This window comes from Pipistrellus kuhlii, unplaced genomic scaffold, assembly GCF_014108245.1.
Source record: "Pipistrellus kuhlii isolate mPipKuh1 unplaced genomic scaffold, mPipKuh1.p scaffold_m20_p_14, whole genome shotgun sequence".
Classification (NCBI taxonomy): domain Eukaryota; kingdom Metazoa; phylum Chordata; class Mammalia; order Chiroptera; family Vespertilionidae; genus Pipistrellus; species Pipistrellus kuhlii.
In genome coordinates this window covers 39,470,388-39,488,576 of record NW_023425449.1, presented here as the reverse complement: position 1 = coordinate 39,488,576, position 18,189 = coordinate 39,470,388, and the positions used below count along the sequence as shown (strand labels likewise).

Sequence of the window (18,189 nt, the reverse complement as noted above, 5' to 3'; positions counted from 1 at the left end):
CTCTGGCTGTCACACGGGAGGGGGTGCTGGGTCACCGGGTGCTGTAAACGCCTGTCACAGCACGCCTGGCTCCCACGGTCCACAATGACAGTGGTGTTGCCGTTCAGAAATCTGGAAGCTTCCTGTCCCCTCTGATACCATTTTTTAGGAGGTGAGCACCCTTTGTTGATGGAACCCACCGTGTACCTTGTCCTCAGGGACTCATCGCCAGTTCCTCCATCTACTGTATAGTCTTGCCTAATGAGTGAATTGTGAGAGAGTCGTAGGGCTGAGGTGGTCTGTTTGGGGCTGTGGCTCAGGTTGCAATCTGGACGGAGTGCGTGGGGAATCTCCCTCCTCCGCCTCACTCCCTAGATCACATGTGTCAAACACAAGGCCCGCGGGCCAAATCCGTCCCGCCAGGCCTTGCAATGTGGCCCGCACCGCGCTGTCATCACTGCACTCCGCTGCGTTTCCATCACAATGACAGTTTATGACTGTTCAGTAAACCATTCGGCCCGCGATTTAGGCTGGATTTTAGATTTTGGCCCCTTCTCTGATTGAGTTCGACACCCCTATCCTAGATGCTCGGGGAGTGTCCCCTCCACTGTGCGTGCTGCGTGCCTCCATGCCCAGCACCGTTCTAGGCGCCGGGGTACGTCAGGGACCAGGAGGAAGGTCCCTGCCAAGGGCCTAAGGACGGCCGAAGCCGGGGGGGGGGGAGGCCTGGGGAGAGACTGTGGCTAAGCACGTGCCTCTTGTGCCTTTTGTTCTCCCAACACAGAAGACTCAGAAAGCAGAGCCGCTGCCTTGGAGGTTTCTAATCGAATCCTATCATCAGTTTCAGATTACGATTATTTCTCGGTAAGTGGTGACCAGGAGGCAGACCAGCAGCAGGAGTTTGACAAGTCCTCCACCATCCCGAGGAACAGCGACATCAGCCAGTCCTACCGACGCATGTTCCAGGCCAAGCGCCCGGCCTCCACTGCTGGCCTCCCCACCACCCTGGGACCGGCCATGGTCACCCCAGGGGTTGCAACCATCCGACGGACCCCTTCCACCAAGCCTTCTGTCCGCCGGGGCACCATCGGAGCCGGTCCCATCCCCATCAAGACGCCCGTGATCCCTGTGAAGACCCCAACCGTCCCAGACCTCCCTGGGGTGCTGCCAGCCCCCCCGGACGGGCCGGAGGAGCGGGGTGAGCGCAGCCCCGAGTCGCCCTCTGTGGGCGAGGGCCCCCAGGGGGTCGCCAGCATGCCATCCTCACTGTGGAGCGGTCAAGCCTCCGTCAACCCTCCCCTCCCAGGCCCGAAGCCAAGCATCCCCGAGGAGCACAGACAGGCGATCCCCGAGAGCGAGGCCGAAGACCAGGAGAGGGAAGCCTCGGGGGCCGCTGCCTCCCCGGGCCGGGCTCCAGAGCGGGAGCCCGCAGACCTGAGCCCCAGGGACGCCCCCCAGGGAGAAGACATGCTGAACGCCATCCGAAGGGGCGTGAAGCTGAAGAAGACCATGACCAACGACCGCTCGGCCCCTCGCTTCTCGTAGGCTCGCAAGATGCTGCCAGCGGGGAACGAACTGTTTAATGAATAAAACCTAATTTGTCTTATCCATTCCGATCTGTAGTCAAACAAAAGATTTTGTAGGCAACTCAAAATACAGCTCTTTTGAAAGTACTCGACACCTTTAGATAAGAATTAAAAGCGACATATGTAACTGACATAATCTTGATCTTTTAATTTGTAAATATTGACAGTTTTCTTTCTGCACATTTAAAATTAGTTTCCCTTTTGATTTTTCTGAAGGTGCCAAATTCCACTTAACTTTTTTATAAGTCTTTGTAAAATTTTCAAAGCATAAGGGGGGAGGGCTCAGGGCAGGGGAACCACTAGTGGGGTATCTTTTTCTTTTTTTCCTGCAAGCTTTTGTAGATGCATTGTAGAAGTCTGGCTTAGAAGCAAATTCAAGTTATTTTAATGTACAAACAGAAAAGTAAGAGGTGAACTCTTCACTTAAACACACGACGTTCCGAACGAGCAAAGCAGAGGAGCACCATTCGGAGTGAAGTGAACCTGGAGGGTGGACTGTGGGACTGGGGGGAGGGCCAGGGAGGGGCACTGTCAACATAGCCGGCTGTCACATTTAAGAGCAGCCTCGTAGGTTGAATTTCTAGTAGCTTCATGGTTAATGCATCCAAATAAGCCATACTGGATTGCAGTGTTTGTTTCTGTAAGGTGTTTAAGGACTTCTTTTCTCCCATGATTCCTCTTGACTGCACACAGCACCCACCTCCAACCCCGAGCATGCTGCCACCACCAGGTAGACATAGAATTTATCCCCCACTTAGTTCCTCGTCTGTTATACCCACTTTCATCCAATCCAGATGCATCCAAAAGGGTAAGGCAGTTTCAAAAATGTGAAAACATTTAAACACGATAGCAGGGAATTCTTAGATAAAGCAAATACCTTTTACTTAACTGTGCCCAGCAGGCTGGGTGCACTGAAAAGCCCAAATATTTTGAAAAAAAAAACTTGAGCGGATTTAACAAGAGTAACCAGCGTAGCGTCCAGCAACTTGCCAATGTGTTTACCAATCCGGGGGCTTGTTTTTCTTAATTGGCTTCATGCTAAACAACGAAGAGAGGAGGATTTATTTATTGTCACTCGGAATCTGACCACTAGACTGTCGCTCTTTCTGTATTTTAGGTCATGTTTTTTGGAATGGATTTGTCTTTTCTTCTTTAAGTGAATGTTAAATTTACCACAGTCCCCGTGCCCTAAAGCCAACAGGGATCTGTAGATTTGGAGGGTTCATGTTTGGAGAATATAAACATGAAAAAGAAAGCAATTCTTAGCAGCTGGGTCAGCTGACAGTGCCCCCCCGTGGCCAGACCTGTCAAGGAATGATTGGAGCTTGGTAGGTCCCCCAGACCCGGCAGGTTCCTGTTGGCTCCCCTCTTCAGTCATAATCTTATTCTTTAACACATGACTGCATTGGATGTGAGAGTAACGTACCTGTATAGTCATTACTTCTATATATTAACATTTAACACTGCTGTGATTGCTCAAGGACATTTTATGTTATGGCTTTAAAGCAAAGGCATGATTATTAGAAACTATTTAAGCTTTTTTTTCTTTGAAAAACAAGCTCCTTTTACAGAATATAAGCAACAGTAGTGCCTGTGGTTTAGCCCACCAATCTCAATGACGAAAAAGTAGCTGATGCATTGTGCATATGATGCTTGAGATGGTTTTTGCAAATGCAGAAATCACTGCAAGGTTATCACAATAGATAAGAGTGGTATTTTAAATCTTTGAAATAAATGGATGTAACTGTACCTCGGTACAGCTTTTCACTTGTTTAGTTTTTAAACGTTAGTATAATCTGAAGAAATGTAATATAAAATGTTGCCAAATTCACTGTAGAAAGAATGTGACGAAACACCCTGGGTAGTCCTGTTTGTGTTTTTGCATATTGTAAAAGCAGTGTCACAGCTACAAATAAAGAAATCGTTTCTAAAGGTAAATTATTGTGGTTTAGTTGCTAGTTTGTACTGAGAGTTGACCTCTCGCTGTGCAGTTTTTTGTTCTAAACTTGTATAAATAACAATTGTGTAATGTGTTTCCCTTCTATCTTGTAACAATTGCTTCAGCCTACATTATAAATAAAGAACCACTAGAGAAAAAAAAGTTTTTTCAAATATTATTAAAATTCAGTTGTTCTTCGTCAAATGTTAGAAGATGCACCGAGACTCAGATTTCGCTTACTTAGAAAACTGATAAAAACATGATTTCTGTGATGATTTGAGCCCTAAGGAGAGAAGTTGCCTGAATGCAGTTCCAATGAGTTGTCAAGAAGGAAAGGTAGCTGGGTTCAGTTGATTGTTTTTAGAATGGGTTTATATTTTATTTTGTGAATCCTCACCTAAGGATATTTTTTCCATTGCTTTTTCAGAGTGTGTGTGTGTGTGTGTGGGGACACACACACACACACGCACTCACACACACACAGACAGAGACGGACACGTCGCCTGGTTGCCTCCTTTATGCACCCCGACTGGAGATGGGGTAGGGGACCAAACCTGAAATCTAGGTACCTGCTCTTGACTGGGGACCAAACCCTTGACCCTTCAGTGCACGGACCCATGATCTAACCAGTGAGCCCCACTGGCCATGGCTGGCTTTACTGTTTAAAGAAACCTCTTCAAATGGTTGGAGTTTTGCTGTACCCTTAACTTGGGAGTCTGCAGGCAATCCAAGCTACAGTAAAGGAAGCAAAGCTGGAAAACTGCCTCCAAAACAAGTGGGTTTCACCCCCAACTGGACTCTAACCCTACCCATCAAACTTCCACTCCGAGCGCCCAGGTTTATTTGTTGAATGTGAACTTCTTAGAGAAAGTTTAATCAAAACAAATTGCATCAGTACAATGTTTAGAAAACCAAGATGGTAGCTAAGTCCTCAATATTTGTATACCTTCTCTCAGCCTCCATTCCTTCCAGATACGAGTGCTAATTCAGGCTTCAACTCTAGTCTCGTCAGCTCCATCTTCAGAGTAAGTCTTGTGCCCAGTTCTGCTGAAGTTGTCCCTTATTAACAACCTGTGCTGTCACTGTGACTGAACACGTCTGACTGTGACATGTCACAGACTTTTCTGTCTCTGCACAACGGCTACGGAGCCTGGAGACAGCGGCCGCCCCTGCATCGCGTTACTCCTCACACAGACAACACAGCAGTCATACCTTGTTACTTTTATTAGGGCAAGTGTGTATATTTTCTGCAACTTATTCCACTTGCAAGCAGGCCGGTGGTGTGTCTTCCTCTGTCTATGCGGGCCGCTCCCGGGGCCTGGTCACAATGTGCCACCACAGTGGGGGCAGGTCCCCTTCCTTCCGGGCAGGGGGCAGAGCTTCGGTGAAGGGACCACCAGCTGGGGTTTCCGCCTGCAGCTGCTTCACCTGGAAGGGGCCAAGGAAGGACCAGTTAGCAAAGGAGCTGGACTGACAGTCCCGGCTGCACAGTCAGTGTCGCCTTTGTCCTGCTGTCACATCACAGCTCTCTGACCCTCACTGCTGAGTGGTGTTAGTTCACACCTGCATTATTTGAGAGCCACACTTCAACTCAGAAAAGGTGTCCTCAAAGCTTTTCCCATTCTTAAAACAGCAAAGTGAGAAAAACTCTGCTTCTGCTCCACCTGCGTTCCCTCCACCCTCAGGCCCCTTCCTTTGGGGCCTGCCTTGTACCCCTCTGAAATGCCTCCCTGGCTTGTCACTCTACTCCCTCCCCCAACAAAAACTCTCCCACCCACCTTATTCATTAACCCAAATCATGACGACCACTACTTCAGTTCCCCTGATTATGGTCTCCCCACCTAAACTCTACTTAATGGTGATTTTGGGGAACTGTAGCTGAGACATAATAATCACCATTAAGAAATCTCAAAAAAAAAATAAAAATCACAATTCATATATATTAAGGATGTTAATATATCTCCCCAATAGCAACCAAGACAAGCAACAAGATCACATGGAAAATATGCTCGTTATGCCTGATACTGACCAACCCCCCCAGGTCCAGGGACCCCTGAGACTATCACGGCCCTAACTGAGGAGGAACCCAGAGACCCGCTTTCCAGATCAGTGACTTAGGAAGCTCCTCCAGAAACTGCCATTCTGGAACATGGTTACCTGAGCCCCAGCACAGGAGCTGCCTAATAACGCGGCAGAGACGACAGTAACAGGAGTAAGGTTTGTGTGAGGAGGTTTCAGCGGTCACTGCAGCGTGGACTCCTGCTCTCCCTGAGTCACCACACCCCATTCCCAAACACAGACAGGCCTCCCGCACGCTTGGGATCCCACGCCTCTTCCCGAAACTCCCTCCACCTTTCCATCCTCATCAACATCACTGACTGCTCCCTTCTTCCAAATCACACACCATTATTTTTAAAAAATATATATTTTATTGATTTTCCAGATAGGAAGGGGAAGGGATAGAAAGCTAGAAATGTCGATGAGAGAGAAACATCGACCAGCTGCCTCCTGCACGCCCCTGACCGGGGATGTGCCCGCAACCAAGTTACATGCCCTTGACCGGAATCGAACCCGGGACATTTCAGTCCGCAGGCTGACGCTCTATCCACTGAGCCAAACCGGTTTCGGCTCACGCACCATTATTTCTCCTCTTAGAAAACAATCCTGTGGTCTCATTACTATTCTCAGCAAACCTCAAGAATCCTCGCTCCCTCCTGTCTTTTCCTCACTCTGCTCACTGCTGTCAGGGTGACTAAACCTTCCAGAAAAGGCTCCGGCCACGCCCCCTAATGCCCTCCCTGCAGCCAAACTCTTGGCACATTATTTCCAGTCCTCACTGTTTCACCTTTTACCAACTGTCAGCAGAGCTGCGTGGCCTGGCACTTCCAGAAACACCTCCTCCGGGATCTGCCTTGTGGGCGCTCCTCGGTCTCCTCTCCTGACCTCTACGAGTGAAGCGCCTGCGACTTTTCTTTTCCCTGGTCTCCCGTAGAGACTCACCCACTTCCCTGACGTGGAAAGCAACTGTTAGCTCACAAGTTTCTTTCAAGCTCCTTTGACATCCAGATTCCTACATCAGTCTGACATCTGCACGTAATGTCTTAGGATTCTTAAATTTAACACACTTCAATCTGAGTAGAATGGCCCCTAACACATGCTTCCCCCTCACGCCCCACCTTTCCCACCTCAATAAATACCATCAGCAAACCCCAGATGTTGAAGTTTATAACCTGCAGCAAACCATTCTTGATCCTCCCTGTCCCTCACTGCCCACCTCCCACATCTAGTCTATCTCTATATCCCTCCAACTATCTCCTGAATCTACAATACTTCCCTCATAGTCATTGCATGCACCTTAGTGCTGGCTGCCATAATCTTTTGAATAAACTGCAATAACCTCAAAGTGGTCTCTCCACTTGTCACCTTACCCTCTCCAATATATCTTTCACACTACAGCAAGATTAAGCTTTGAAAAACGTGAAGCAGACATGAAAAGTGTCTAAGGCACTGCTGGGGAGTAAGGTTAAGAGATAACGGGGCATAACAAGAAGGAAAGGCAAAGGGTGAAGGAGAAGGAGAAGGGAAAAGCAAAATTAGGGACCAGAAAACCCGAAAGGGAACACAGTGTAACTGATGTGGAAGATGTGTGTGCCACATTTAGCTGAGAAATGTGTATCTCAGCTGAAGCGAGGGCCCAGGGTAACTGTCAGGGCTGGACCCCAGACCTCCTCAGCGGGCCAAAACCTGAGCTCCTTCCCGGTGTTGACCACGTGGGCCACGCCACGTGGTAAAATGCACCACGTGGCGTGGCCCATGTGTACGACTCACCTCTTGCTCCCAGCTTTCCCTTCGCAGTTTCTTCCATTGCTCTCTCTTGGCAAAGTAATCAGGATACATTGCCTTCTCAGAAGGATGCCAGTCATCTAAGCACCACTCAGGAACCTGTCAGGAGAGGAAATCATGGCATACAAGATACATTTACCCGCCCCTGACAGGTCCTGCACAACAGACAAAACTCAAGATGGGTTTTATTCCACTGCCAGCGTCAGACGGTTTGACACCTCGCACCGGGCAGCAGAAGAGAAGCAGGAATCGAACCCGGAATCGAACCCGGAACATTTTTTTTTACTCAAATTTGAGTAAAAAAAAAAAAAGCCTGGGGTTGAAAAGTAGCACGGCCCGTTCAGACAGAACTGGCATCATTCCTTCCCTATGTGTCTTCCAAATATCCAGTGGGTTTATGTTCTCTGGAAGTATTACCTAGACTTTCTCAGAAATTCTAACCACCAATCCTGAACGGTTTACCTTAAGGTCCCAAAATGAGTTATTTACCAAGTGTTCTGCTTTGCCAAAAAGATACCACAGGCTGAATTTGGAAAGAAAAGTCTTGGTGTCACCTGGAAGGAAATCCAGCTGTCCCTGAAAGGTAACGCTGGACCTGGAAGGAGCCAAGGCCCCCTCTCAGGGGCAGTCAGCCACGTGCTGTCCTCACCCACCTTGTAACACTCGTATCTCTCATAGGAGGTGCCCCCGGGAGAGTCGGGGAAGATGTACGGCTGAGGGTGCTGATTGTGCCAGAATTCTTCCTCCGCCTCCCTCAGCAGCTGGGTGGCCCTCACCATATTCTTTTCATCCTTATGTTCCTCGAACCGAGCTCTCATCAAACAAGCGAAGTACCGGTACTTGTCCCTTAAACCAAAAGGATTTGGGGAGATTAGACATGGTTATCTACTCGTCCAGGCCTTTCCCAAAGTTCTGAGGTTTTCCCCAGAAGCTCTTCTCCTGGGGTGAGGTTTTAGGATTCTGATAAGGGAGTTGAGGTACATTCGGGTTGTCACCTCACCCTGTACTGCACCCGAGCCACGAAAACAATCTACGTTTCAAGACTATGTTCTAAGTCTCGAATGGATAGAGGAAAGAAGAAACTGTGTGGGAGGGGAAGGAGTATATGGGGTGTGGAGGCAGTAAAGGGCTGGATGAAGCTAAGAGGAGGAAAGCTCATGGGAAGCCGGGAGAATGAGATGCATCGGGTGTAGACACCTGAGTTTTAATCCTGGCCGGGCCACTTCCCAGCTGTAATACTTGGAGCAAGTTACCCTCTCTGTCTCTAGTTCCTCATCTGCAAAATGAGGCTAAACAGTCCCTAACTCTCAGCGTTGTTGTGAAGGCCCAAGAAAATACTGCACATATTAATATCATTAATAATGCGCATATTACAATAGTATTAGGAACGGGGTCATACAGACAGCTATTATCCAGGAGCGCTGGCGGCGGTGGCACCTGCGGCTTTAGGCACTTTCCTTTATTTCACCGAGCCGTCTGCAACCCTCCCTGCGGAAGGCTGCGTTCTTAACAGAAAACTGAGGCCCAGGGGCCTCGAACCCGGGTCTGTGGGCCGAGGGGCCGCCTTCCCCGTGTCCCCGAAGTCCTTGAGACGCCCGGCTCCCGGGGATCCCGGGCTCCGCAGGCCGCCCGGAGCCAGCCCCGCGCCCCGGCCTCTCCCACCTGTGGACGCAGAAGGACTCCAGGTGGCGCAGCGCCCGCTTGTACAGCCGCAGCACCTTCTGCTGGTGCGTCAAGTAGGCCCCCGGCGCCGAGAACGCCATGACGGTCGCTCACCTTCAGAGGCCGCGGCGCCTCCCGGAAACGGAAGCCCGGCGGCCAGGGGGCGGGGCGGAGGCCGGAAGGGCGGGGCGACCGCAGCCACTTCCGCTTCCGCCCAGGAGAGCCCGGCGCCGCAGCCATGAGTCGCTACAAGTTCGTGGGTAAGTCACTGATTTTCCTCGCCGCGGCGGCCGGGGGGAGCTCCGGCTTTTCCGAAGGTTCTCCGGGCGCCCGCGGCCCCTGGGCGCCGGGCCTGCCCGCCTTTCCGTGCGGCGCCGGCTTCAGGGCTGCGTGTGGGTGGAAGTCCGCGCGCGGGGCGGTTAGGACGTGTGCTCCTTCTAACGCGTGCGGAGTTAATAAAGAGAGAAAAAACACAAAAACACAACTACTGAAACACAGAGCAGGCGGTCACTGCGGTCTCCTCTTTCCCCGTGCGCCGGCCCCACTGCCCTCTCCTTGGGAAGGAATAGTTGCCACTAGGCCCCTAGGATAAGGTGACCAGACATCCCGATGTTTAACAATTTGTCCCTCGGTGTTTAAAAAAAAAAGTCCCGATTTTTGGAAAGAATCTTTTAAATATTTTGGACTTTTTTTTTTTTTTAAACGACGCGGGACAAATTGTTAAACATCGGGACGTCTGGTCACTTTACCTTAGGAGCCCCTGCGGGACAGGGACTGCAGTGTCCGGAGCTGAGTTTTCCCGTGTGCAGACCGGAGCTTCTTCGCTAGTGGTCTTGTTTAGTATGTGGTGGTGTCTAGCTTGTTCTCTAATGTTCTGTATTTCCTGTGAGCGTGAAGGTCTAGACTCTAGAGGCAAAGCAAGTCTGAAACAGTTCTAAAATGCCCTGTTTGCTGCCCCTTTGCATGCCTAGATGATAGGGGACAGTGATAAGACATGATTCGCCGAGCCTACACAGTGAGGAAATGTGGTTTTCTTTGGGTTATTTTGTTTTTGAGAAGTAAAACTCATTAATACTGGGGGTAATTTTTAAAAAAATATATTTTATTGATTTATTTTTACAGAGAGGGAGAGAGAGGGAGAGAGAGTTAGAAACATCGATGAGAGAGAATCATCGATCAGCTGCCTCTTGCACACCCCCTACTGGGGATGTGCCTGCAACCAAGGTACATGCCCTTGACTGGAATCGAACCTGGGACCTTTCAGTTCTCATGCGGACGCTCTATCCACTGAGCCAAACCGGTTTCAGCAATACTGGGGGTCATTTTTAACAGTAAAGCCGGTACTGCTTTTAAAGCTAGCGAAAGAAATGGAAAAGAAATATTATTGAGACGGATAAGGTGACATGCTACTAAACATGAGTCCCTCAAATTGTCCTCCCTCCTCAAATCAGAAGTAGTCATTTTTTTTCATTTTGCCTTTATTAAATTCCGGTCATTCTATCTCACTCTTCTCTCACTTTCTTAGTTTTTCAAGATGTTTATTATCTTTGGTTGGAGCTGGATAGAAATTGATTTTCATACAGTATTTCTTTACTTTTGTTTTTTTTAGTTTATCAATACCAGACATACTTCTGATAGAAACTTTTCGATTTAAAAGATTTTGATCAAGCTAAATAGCATTTTGACTGTTTTTTATTTTTTTCACTTTTCTGTGGTTGCAGCAGTAGTCTGAGTATAAACAGATTAATTTACACCTGGCAGCTTAAGGACGCAGTCTTGGATTGGGAGGTTAATCACCTAAGGTGGGGTGACAGCACGGGCAAAGCCCTAGAGCAGTGGTCGGCAAACTCATTATTCAACAGAGTCGAATATCAGCAGTACAATTGAAATTTCTTTCGGGAGCCAAATTTTTTAAACTTAAACTATATAGGTAGGCACATTGTTATTAACTTAATTAGGGTACGTGGTATTTTGTGGAAGAGCCATACTCAAGGGGCCGAAGAGCCGCCTGTGGGCCTAGCGGGTACTGTGGGTTCAGTTCCAGACCACCACAGTCATTTTCCGGTGGAGGGTCTTGCCTTCCATTTGTAAAACACACAGCATCTGTGGAGCTCAAGCAAATGAGGTGTGCCTGACTAGGTAACGGTGACTGAAATTCCATTTGTTGTTGGCATGCTACAGAATTTATACTGTGCTCAGTAATAATAATACGTAACAGTTACATTTTATATTCACATTCATTTCCCAAATTTAGCCACATTTCATCCTTGAAAGGAGAAATTTTACACTTACCGTACTAGTGCGGAAACAGGCTCAGAAGGCCTACTGATTTACCCACAGTCGTTCCGCTCATTAGTCCTAATGCCAGATTTCTGACTCCAAAGCCCATTCTTTCCTTAACTGCAGTTTCTGCTAGTATCCTATTTCTTGGTACTTTCTTAGACATTGAATACTTTAGGATGACAATTTTGAACATTCTATGGTTCCCTTTATATTGACTTGTTAATTATTATTATTTTTTTTTTAAATTTTTTTGAGGGTGAAAGACATTTATTTTCCTTCCCATCCACTCAAGTCCCACACACACAGCCCGGGCCTGGTTCTGCTTGGTGCCTGGAGCGGCTCTGTCCTTTTTGGTGCTTGGGCTGCAGGAACGAGGACCGCGACGGGCGGGCGGGGCCGTGGTCCTGCCTACACCGTGTCCACCTCTCGCAGCCTGTAGTCCAGGATGGTGTCGTGGCCCTGGAACTTCCTCTTCTGGAGCAGGAGGGGGAACCAGTAGCTGTCGTCCGGCCACATGTGGGTGAAGGGGATCTGGTCCAGGGGGAATCACTGAGGCCGCATCTCTTCGCTCTCCGTGGGCGTCCCCTGCACGCTGTCCGTGCAGAAGATGTGCACGTCCATCAGCTCGGGCTCCCCCACGAAGCGAACGTGATGTGGCCCGCCTTGTGCAGTGCGCCCACGGTGACCCCGCGCTCCTCCTGCAGCTCCCTCTTGGCCCCGTCCTCGATGGTCTCTCCCTCGTGCACTTTGCCCCGAAGCCGTTCCAGCGGCCGCCCCGAAGCCCCGCTGCTTCACGTCCAGCAGCACCCGCTGAGGCTGCAGCACCAGCACCAAGGTGTAAAGCCGGGAGGCGCCCATGGTCCCTGGGCTCTGCCCAGGCTCCTCACGCTCGACTTGTTAATTATTTTTAATTTTTATTTATTGGTTCTATTGTTTTAGATAATTTTTATTGCCCTGCCAGTATGGCTCAGTGGTTGGGTGTCGTCCTATATTCGATTGCTGGTCAGAGCACATGCCCAGTAGGGGGGTGTGTGGGAGACAGCCAGCCAGTGGTGCTCTTCTTCTCCCTTACTCTCTGAAATCATTAAAAATATCTTTAAAACAACTAAAATTGATTTTTAGGAAGAGAGAAAAGGAGAGGGGGAGAGAGGAACGTCACTGTAAGAGCCAGATATCGATCAGCTGCTTCCTGCATGCCCGAAACCTGAGCATGTGCCCTGACTGGGAATCGAACTAGCAACCAACTTAGCCACACTGGCCAGGGCTGTAGTTACTGTATTGGTGTTTAGCTAGAGAGGAAGGGGAAGAGAGAGAGGTAGGGAAGGTATGAATTTGTTGCTTCACTTATTTATGCTTTCATTGGTTGATTCTTTTTTTTTTTTAATTTTTATTGTTCATATTATTACAAAGGTTCCTCATTTCTTCCCCCCTCCACCAATTTCCCACCCCACCCTCTGCCCCCTCCCCATCCCCCATTGTCCTTATCCATAGGTGTACAGTTTATGTTCAGTCTCTTCCTCTCTCCCTTTAAATCCCTTTTCAGATAGTAAATCAGTTACTTAGCATTTTCTCATATCAATAATACCTCCACATGCCCAATGATACATTTCACACAAAAGACATTTCCAAATAGGTCAACCAGCCTCATCCAGGCCCCACCCAAGGCACTCACAGATCAACACCCCAGCCCTATACTAATTCAACACATCCAGATCTAAGCCTTCATCCCTTGATTCAGCAGACCCTCAAGTTCCCACAAAAGTTTCCAGCCATGTCTGAGAGGCAGCCGTGGGGCAGGGGTAGACGAGGAGCAAGCTGTTCCGGGCCTGGCTGCTCCAGGCCTGGCTTCTGTTGCTCTGGTCCGTTCCACAACCAGCTGCTCCGGGTCTGGTCACTGCCGCTCCCAACCTAGTTGCTCTGGATTTGGCAGTTGCTGCTCCGGGCCTGGCTAAACCCGACCCGGCTGCTCCCAGCCTGGCAGTTGCTGCTCCGGGCCTGGCTGCTCCGAGCCTGGCCGCTCCCAGCCTGGCAGCCGCTGCTCCGGGCCTGGCAGCCCCCAGCCTGGCAGCTGCTGCTTCGGGTCCGGCTGCTCCCAGCCTGGCAGCTGCTGCTCCAGGCCTGGCCGCACCAAACCCGGCTGCTCCGGGCCTGGCCGCTCCCAGCCTGGCAGCCGCTGCTCCGGACCTGGCCGCACCCGACCCGGCTGCTCTGGGCCTGGCTGCCCCGGGCCCGGCCTCTCCGAGTCTGGCCGCTCCTGGCCTGGATGCTCCGGGCTTGGCTACTGCTGTTCTGGGCCTGGCTGCTCCCAACCCGGCTGCTCTGGGCCCGTCTTCTCCGGGCCCGGCCACTCCGAGTCTGGGTGTTCCTGGACTGGCCTCCCTGGGCTTGGCCGCCTCCGCCTCAGGCCTGGCTGCCACTGCCCCAGGTCTGGCTGCTCCAGTGCTGGCTGTTGTTGCTCTGGTTCTGGCTGCTGCTGCTCCGGGGCCTGGCCGTTGCTGCTCTGGGCCCGGCTGCCACTGCCTTGTGCCTGGCCACTCTAGGCCTGGCCGCCGCTGTTCCAACATTCTGTCCTTTTTTTTTTTTTTTAAATGCATTTATGTTGCAATGTTGGCTGGTGAGTTGAGTTCTGACTTAGTCTTTGATTTTTCACGATCTTCTTTGTATTCTTTCTTAAGTAATTTTACTATCTTTTGCTCTCACTTGATTTCTTCACATTGAGAACTTCTTTGGTTTCTTCCTCCTTGTCCTGGGAGCTCAGCAGGTTGGCCTGTGGCACCCCTTTGTTCTCCGCGGGCTCCTGCGCTGCTTCAGCCTGTTGCCGGGGTCGGCGCCACCAGGAAGCAGCCCCCGGCCTTGGCTCTGTTGCCCACGCTCAGCAGTCGAAGGCTCAGGGGCACCCCCCCACACCTGGGGGCCCCTTGCCCGGCTCCTTGCTGGTGCCCTGCAGGGGCTCCTGCTCCTTGTCGCGTTCCTCCAGTCTGGAGCTTTTTTTTCTCCTTCCCGCTAGGGGAATCTAGGATCAGAGTCAACAGACTGTCCTCTGTGCGCAGTGTGCGCGACTCTGGGGGCTCCGCTTTTCACCGCTCCCCTGGGATTCCGCCTCACAGCCCCGTCTCCCCCTGCCCGAGCCTGGGTCCCCAGGGTCTGGCCTAGGACTGGGGTTCAGAGCAGTCGAAAATGGGGCCCAACACGGCCGGGGCTCCTGTTTCCTTCCCTCCAGGGCAATCCCATATCAGAGTCAATATTCCTTCCCTTGTAAGCAATGTGCGCGACTCCGGGGGCTCGGCCTTTCGCCGCTCTCCCAGGACTCCACCTCACACCCCTGTCTCCCTCTGCTTGAGCTTGGGTCCCCAGGGATTGGCCTAGAACTGGGGTTCAGAGCAGTCCGGACTGAGGCTCAGCGCCGCCGGAGGCTTTGTTTCTTCCGGCTAGGCCCTAGGGTCTGGCCCATAACGGGGGCTCAGCACTGCCGGTTCGGGGGTTCAGCCCAGGCTGGGGGTTTTATTTCCTTCCTGCTAGGGAACGCCAGGCAGCACCCAGCCCTCTCCTCCTCTCCGGCTGCGACCTCTCCGCGCGCACGTGCGTGCAGCATGTCTCCGTACCTTAGGCTTTTTTCAGCTCCTCTGATTTTCCTTCTGGTTTTCTCTTTCCTTCTTGTTGTAGCATTTTCAGTCAGTCGACTACCTATAGCTCTGGGCGATGTCCACTCTACATTTTAGTTGTATTCCATTGAAATTGTTGTGTGCTGCTGCGGTTAGATGTCTACCCGAGCAGCCATCTTGGATCCTCTCTCATTGGTTGATTCTTGTATGTGCCCTGACCTGGGATCAAACCCACAACCTTGGTGAATTGGGAGGATGGTCTAACCACCTGAGCTACCTGGCCAGGGCGACTTGTTAATTATTTTAATCACCCTGCAGGTGCTTGTTTGCTGGTGAATAGGGTGAGTAGGTGGGTGGAGAGAGGGAGGCACAGAGGCCATCCCATATCAAGGAGAACTTATAGGAAACAGAAGTGAATCAGAAAAAGAAGATATTTGCCTCTGTAGGGGAGGAAATACTTCCTCCTATCTTCTTAGCTCAGTGGCTAGGCCTAAGAATTAAACACACATAAGACAGATTAATAGGAGAAAAGCATACAAATTTCATTTTTTCATATATCAATATATGGGAGTCTTCAAATGGAAAACAAAGACCCAAAGAAGCAGTTAGGCCCAAAAGCTTAAGTGAGGATGTGGTGAGACAGAGGGACTTAAATTGTGGAACAGTGACCAGGAAATATGCAGGGAAGGGAATAGAAGATAAGGGTTATTTTGGGTTTGTTTGAATAGTTACACTATGACTTTGACTTGCAGTCTCTGGTGTTAAGAATGTCCTCTTCCTGGTATAGGAAGGGCACCTTTCTTATGGGAAACTATGACCTTCTTTTAGCTGGAAAGGGGGAGATGAGAAAAACTTTTCCGCACCTGCTATTTCTCAGGTGCCTTCAGCTCAAAAAACCCCATATGCCAAAGCTGCGTATTTTGGGGTGGCATGTTTTGAATGCATTCGTCAAACTTAACTAAGGTAATGGAGCCTATTCATCAAAGCATAGAAAGCAGCTCTAATTACAGGCTGAGGAATACACCTCAGACAAACCATATGTCAGAAAGAAAAAAGCAAGGGAGAGGTAGAGATAGAATGATGAGAGAGACTCACCGGCTGCTCCTGCACACCCCCAGCTGGGGACCGAGCCCGAAACCCGGGCACGTGCTCATTACCGGAATTGAACCAGGGACCAGTCAGTCCGCAGGCTCTATCCACTGAGCCAAAACAGGTAGGGTTCACAGGAGATTCTTGCAGAAAAGGGAAGAAACTGGTGGCTGTGCAGTATATCCCTACAGCCCATTGCTCACTTGGGTCCAAAGCTGAATGTAGATCTTCGAAGTCTGCTGAGACTTAGGGCCTGGAAGACTCCCATTGGGAAGAGGTGGGCTGTAGGGGAAATGGGATCGCCTGGAATTGGCCTCAGTGTAAGCATTGGAAAGGGATTTAGCAGCTGTGCTCTTAGGGTTGAGATAAGGACTTGGAAATTGGAAATGCCTCATAATTGAGCCTCCAAGCTAATCTTTAATTCACTTTTAAAATTACGGTAGTATCAAAAAGTATACTTGTTAAACTTGCTTGGTTTGGGTTTCATTTGTTTTTCACTTCGTTTCTAGGGGAAGATTGCTTTGGACAAATTCTAATTTCTCTGCTGCACAAAGGGGAAATGCCCAAGAGATGCAGGAGGGCTCCGTGCTCTTACTGATCAGCATCTGGTGGATGCTCCTCCCAGGGCTTCCTTTCCCACTCTGCCCCTTCCCTGTCTTATTCCTGTCCTCATGGAAAGAAAGGAGGTGCTGATTTCTGTGATCTGGGCATCCTCAATGAATCTGTGTTTTATAATCAATATTTGTGTGTTAACAGTCTTTTAATAGTACCTGGTGTGAATTCATCTCCCACCCTCCACTGACATACTTGCACATCTTTGAAGTTTTCTGCATTGTGCTTTTCTCTTGTTGTGGAATACTCTCTCCATGTCTCTTGCAAGGTCTGTTTTAATGTTGAAGCAGCAGAGCACAGTGAGGGTCAGCTTGGCAGAAGCAGAGTGAGAATATACAAGAGAAGCTGGAACTCAGCAAAAATGAGTAGGGGTCTATTGACGGGCAGCTGTCTCTCCACAAACTAGGAGATTGTCCTAGTGCTAAAAGCTCAAGGGTATGTATTGTAAATAAGGTGACATTGGTATTGTCCACGCCGTCACAATCTGACTTCATGTCCTGTTCTTCCCGGTGCTCTCTTGTGCTCTGCAGCAGGATTTATCAGGAGGAGCACTTGATGGTTTGGATCGGATGAGGATTTGTTGTGAGGCTATCCTGTCTGCCTTGTAGGTTATTTAGCAGCATCCCTGGCCTTCAGGTTATTTAGCCTTGTAGGTTATTTAGCAGCATCCCTGGCTTCAGCCTAGATGCTACCCTGTTTGCCCGAAAAGAAGACAATGTCTTATATTAATTTTTTCTCCCGAAGTTGTGCTTGGTCTTATTTTCAGGGGATGTCTTATCTTTCCATGTGCTAGGTCTTATTTTCGGGGAAACACGGTAGCAGCCCTCTCCCGTTGTGACAGCTAGAAATGAATACAGACGTTGCTAATAAATGCTGTGGGCTGGGGAGTTCGGGGAAGAGAGATGCTACAAAATCGCTCTCCCTTGAGGACACTACAGGCTCAGTCAATTCCTTCCAGGCTTATACTGCACACATCTGCATGCAGAATGCCCTTTCCATTAGTTTTAGCTTCAAGAGTACCTACCTCTTCTGTGAAGCTTTCTCACCACACCGCCAGAGCTGTTACTGCTCCCTCGTGCTCCCATGCTAACTGTGCTGTTGAAGTGAAAAGCCACGATGAAAAGAAAGGACAAAAAAGCCAAGATGGGAGGCAACAAGCACTTATTTGAGTTAAAAAAGAATTGCACTTCTGGGAAACACTGATTCAGGCAGAAACCTAAATAGTTTTACAATTATGGGGTGAAGGCAAGGGATAATTGTGAGAAAGGTAAGAGGATAGAAGAAAGGAATTTCTGTTGGTGTTTATGAGCTAAGGAGGGAATTTCTATAGGTGTAAGTTATACTTCAGCTACACATGGTGGTACTAATTCTAAAGAATTATCAGGATTTCTGCTTTCCTGTTAACTTTATAATCAGTTAATTGGAATATACCATTGTTTGGCCGAGCCCAAAAGTTACTTTGTCCAATTTAAACATTCCAAAGTTTGAGGACTAAAATGTGCAAGGCAGTTGCTCTGAGTGGCTGCTCTGACTCCATTTTGAAGTGGCTCCATTTATATTGTTTTCACCCAGCCATTGTGCTAGGTTCTAGGGA

General features: G+C 49.5%; 3 protein-coding genes and 1 pseudogene across 32 annotated transcripts in view; 2 read left to right on the top strand and 2 right to left on the bottom strand.

Annotated features, from left to right (window-relative positions):
* Positions 1–3,657, top strand: part of MTSS1 (MTSS I-BAR domain containing 1) — a 125,670-nt gene extending 122,013 nt beyond the window's left edge. For 12 of the 23 annotated variants that reach the window (XM_045581518.1, XM_045581519.1, XM_036437221.2 and 9 more), the window contains one exon: positions 821–3,657. In XM_045581518.1, the coding sequence (XP_045437474.1) occupies positions 821–1,524 (704 nt within the window). In that variant the 3' untranslated portion in view covers positions 1,525–3,657. Of the gene's footprint in view, positions 1–763 lie in introns of all 23 variants that reach the window. The other 11 variants (XM_045581515.1, XM_036437219.2, XM_045581516.1 and 8 more) reach the window with 2 other exon arrangements.
* A 1,053-nt stretch (positions 3,658–4,710) lies between these two features.
* NDUFB9 (NADH:ubiquinone oxidoreductase subunit B9) lies at positions 4,711–9,167 on the bottom strand. Its single transcript, XM_036437253.2, has 4 exons — positions 9,010–9,167; positions 8,001–8,193; positions 7,333–7,446; positions 4,711–4,932 (listed from the first exon to the last, which is right to left on the bottom strand). Exons 1-4 carry the CDS (start codon positions 9,108–9,110, stop codon positions 4,801–4,803), a joined length of 540 nt encoding a protein of 179 aa, XP_036293146.1. The 5' UTR covers positions 9,111–9,167; the 3' UTR covers positions 4,711–4,800.
* Positions 9,154–18,189, top strand: part of TATDN1 (TatD DNase domain containing 1) — a 33,847-nt gene continuing 24,811 nt past the window's right edge. For 2 of the 8 annotated variants that reach the window (XM_036437241.2, XM_036437242.2), the window contains exon 1: positions 9,154–9,269. In XM_036437241.2, the coding sequence (XP_036293134.1) occupies positions 9,248–9,269 (22 nt within the window). In that variant the 5' untranslated portion in view covers positions 9,154–9,247. Of the gene's footprint in view, positions 9,270–10,211; positions 10,234–15,216; positions 15,236–18,189 lie in introns of those variants that run through there. The other 6 variants (XM_036437240.2, XM_036437243.2, XM_036437244.2 and 3 more) reach the window with 6 other exon arrangements.
* LOC118718410 lies at positions 11,674–12,167 on the bottom strand (annotated as a pseudogene).

Bases quoted from the DNA above. Each gene is read 5' to 3' on its own strand.
- NDUFB9 (XM_036437253.2), bottom strand. From the start codon at position 9,110: ATGGCGTTCTCGGCGCCGGGGGCCTACTTGACGCACCAGCAGAAGGTG. The intron at 7,447-8,000 runs GTGGGTGAGGAC...CTCTCCTGACAG, and splicing joins AGAGATACGAGTGTTACAAG to GTTCCTGAGTGGTGCTTAGA. The intron at 4,933-7,332 runs GTGAGTCGTACA...GGCCCCTTCCAG, and splicing joins GGGAAAGCTGGGAGCAAGAG to GTGAAGCAGCTGCAGGCGGA.